The 3,238-nt window shown below is 43.9% G+C and overlaps 1 protein-coding gene across 2 annotated transcripts; it reads left to right on the forward strand.

Annotated features, from left to right (window-relative positions):
* The first annotated feature begins 337 nt into the window (after window positions 1-337).
* LOC129552082 (armadillo repeat-containing protein 1) lies at window positions 338-1,813 on the forward strand. 2 transcript variants are annotated; one of them, XM_055420256.2, is made up of 2 exons: window positions 338-627; window positions 958-1,813. In XM_055420256.2, exons 1-2 carry the CDS (start codon window positions 353-355, stop codon window positions 1,529-1,531), a joined length of 849 nt encoding a protein of 282 aa, XP_055276231.1. In that variant the 5' UTR covers window positions 338-352; the 3' UTR covers window positions 1,532-1,813. The 2 variants fall into 2 exon arrangements, with proteins under 2 accessions (XP_055276231.1, XP_088688500.1); XM_088832374.1 differs by having other exon boundaries at window positions 371-626; window positions 1,147-1,813.
* Window positions 1,814-3,238: the final 1,425 nt, after the last annotated feature.

Raw genomic sequence — 3,238 nt, forward strand, 5'->3', positions numbered from 1 at the left:
TTCCCAGCATCAGGGTCTTTTCCAATGAGTCAGCTCTTTGCATCAGGAGGCCATAGTATTGGAGCTTCAGCTTCAACATCAGTCCTTCCAATGAATATTCAGGACTGAGTTCCTTTAGGATGGACTGGTTGGATCTCCTTGCAGTCCAAGGGACTCTCGAGTCTTCTCCGACACCACAATTCAAAAGCATCAATTCTAGAAGTCAGCTTGGTCGTTTGTCGTCGCTCACCCTGCCACGCGCCTCTGGGTTCCTCTACCTCATCGTCGATGTGGCCCTAATGGTGCGTCAGGCTGTGGATTCCTAGAGCGCTGGAGTGAACTTAAGATTTTGTCCACGTGTATGGCATAGAAGATGAATTCGTCGTCCTCCACCATGAATGAGGAACCTGATGCTCTCTCTGTAGTTAACCAGCTGCGAGACCTAGCCGCAGATCCTTTAAACCGACGAGCCATTGTCCAGGATCAGGGATGTCTGCCCGGCCTTATTTTATTTATGGACCATCCGAACCCCCCTGTCGTCCACTCAGCTTTGCTCGCTCTTCGATACTTGGCAGAGTGCCGTGCCAACAGAGAAAAGATGAAAGGAGAGCTGGGAATGATGTTAAGCTTGCAAAATGTTATACAGAATTTTGTTTATTGAAGCTGAAAATACATGGTACAAATTTTAAAAATCTCATTTGGCCAGTGGAGATCGCAGATTTGAAGATTGCCTTTCAAGCTTTTTAAAAGTCACCTCTGCTTACTGAAATAATCATTTTAGAAGTTTATCAGTGAATGTTACCAGAAGGCTGATAAAACTGTGTTTTGGCCTGTCAACATGAAGCGGCCGAAGGATCTCCTCATATCCCAGTAAGACCATGCAGAACAGAGATCTTTTGTGGCAAGCTGCTACTTCATACTGACCGAAGAGGAATCCTGTCTTAAGTGATCAAAGAGAAAACCAGAAGTCAGAAGAAGGTCTACAACTCCAGGGGAAACAAAACTGCTAGCCTCTGAAATCTATGACATTCTTCAATCTTCCAATATGGCAGATGGGGATAGTTTCAATGAAATGAATTCACGTCGAAGGAAAGCTCAGTTTTTTCTGGGAACTACAAACAAACGTGCCAAAACAGTGGTTTTGCATATAGATGGTCTTGATGATACGTCCCGGAGAAACCTGTGTGAAGAAGCCTTGTTAAAAATTAAAGGCGTTATTAGCTTTACTTTTCAAATGGCCGTTCAGAGATGTGTGGTACGAATCCGTTCAGATCTAAAAGCAGAGGCTTTGGCATCAGCAATAGCATCAACCAAGGTTATGAAGGCTCAGCAAGTTGTGAAGAGTGAAAGTGGAGAAGAGATGCTGGTCCCATTCCAGGACACGCCTGTGGAGGTAGAACAGAACACGGAGCTGCCTGACTACTTGCCCGAGGATGAGAGTCCCACGAAGGAGCAGGACAAGGCGGTGTCCCGGGTGGGCTCCCACCCGGAGGGCGGAGCTAGCTGGCTGAGCACAGCTGCAAACTTTTTATCCAGGTCGTTCTACTGGTGACTTCCCTTTGGGGCTCAAGGACTGTATAAGCGAACAAGGGGCCAGTTTTCCATTGTCATGGTGAACTGTCAAGTGCAATTTGCAGTAAGTTATCATGAAAAGTTTCTAGATCCCATGATTGAGAATGCTGCATTTTACATTCTACCGGACATTTTACCCCACTAAGTGGTAAAAGGGACAGAGGCGACAGGTGGAGTTGCTTTGTTAATGAAGGTATTTTGGTCTTGTTGTCCTTTGTTTAATTGCCTCACTTCTTTAAAAAAAAAAAAAGGGTCCACTGTTAAACCAAAAAAAAAAAGCATCAATTCTTTGGTGCTCAGCTTTCTTTATGGTGTAACTCTCATGACTACTGGAAAAATCATAGCTTTGACTAGATGGACCTTTGTTGGCAAAGTAATGTCTCTGCTTTTTAATATGCTGTCTAGGTTTGTCGTAACTTTTCTTACAAGGAGCAGGCATCCTTTAATTTCATGGCTGCAGTCACAATGTGCAGTGATTTTGGAGCCCAAGAAAATAAAGTCTGTCACTGTTTCCATTGATTCCCCATCTATTTGCCATGAAGTGATGGGGCCAGATGCCATGATCTTAGTTTTCTGAATATTGAGTTTTAAGTCAATTTTTTCACTCTCCTCTCTCATTTTCATCAAGAGGCTCTTTAGGTCTTCACTTTCTGCCTTAAGGGTGGTGTCATTTGCATTGATATTTCTCATGGCAATCTTGATTCCAGCTTGTGCTTCATCCAGCCCAGTGTTTCTCCTAATATACTCTGCATATAAGTTAAATAAACAGGGTGACAATATACAGCCTTGACGTACTGCTTTCCTGATTTGGAACCAGTCTGTTGTCCATGATGATTAAGATGAAGTAAACTAGCATTATGGATCATTTCTGGTAATAACATGGTTCAAGTCAGTTCAGTTCAGTCGCTCAGTCGTGTATAACTCTTTGTGACCCGATGAACCGCAGCATGCCAGGCCTCCTTGTCCATCACCAAATCCCAGAGTTCAACCAAACCCATGTCCATCGAGTTGGTGATGCCATCCAACCATCTCATCCTCTGTTGTCCCCTTCTCCTCCTGCCCTCAATCTTTCCCAGCATCGGGGTCTTTTCAAATGAGTCAGCTCTTCATATCAGGTGGCCAAAGTATTGGAGTTTCAGCTTCAACATCAGTCCTTCCAATGAGCACCCAGGACTGATCTCCTTTAAGATGGACTGGTTGGCTCTCCTTGCAGTCCAAGGTACTCTCAAGAGTCTTCTCCAACACCACAGTTCAAAAGCATCAATTCTTCAGCTCATTTGATAGCAATTAGCAGTTCATTGTTTTTGGAAATGTCTTATTTAATCCCTGAAACTCAGGGTGATGGTTATTATTAATTCCTTGCTTAAGAGGAGGAAATGGAGACTCATATATAATTGAACCATTTGTTCAAGGTCACACATTGAATTTTTTTGCTGCTCTCTACTGAGTGGAAGCTTAGTGAGAGAAATACTGATGCTGTACTGTCTGAGGTAAATATACTCTAACTATTCCTCTAGGTGAGGAGTTTCACATTTGTGTGAGTTACAGGGAGCAAGCAGGCAGAGTTGATGACTGAAGTGGGCACAGAGGGGACAATGGATCCTGGGGGAGCAGCTCTTCAGTTGCCAGTGACCTCCTCAGGTTAGAGTGTGCTTCCAGTGAGGCTAGGTTTACTAAATCAAATCAA

Source organism: Moschus berezovskii, chromosome 3, assembly GCF_049115385.1.
Source record: "Moschus berezovskii isolate FMDL1 chromosome 3, NW_MosBer_1.0, whole genome shotgun sequence".
Taxonomy (NCBI): Eukaryota; Metazoa; Chordata; class Mammalia; order Artiodactyla; family Moschidae; genus Moschus; species Moschus berezovskii.

What these genes read in the sequence shown, in the direction of transcription:
- LOC129552082 (XM_055420256.2), top strand. Translation starts at nt 353, where the DNA reads ATGAATTCGTCGTCCTCCACCATGAATGAGGAACCTGATGCTCTCTCT. An exon ending in TTGCAAAATGTTATACAGAA is followed by an intron (nt 628 to 957) that starts TTTTGTTTATTG and finishes AGTCAGAAGAAG; the next exon opens with GTCTACAACTCCAGGGGAAA.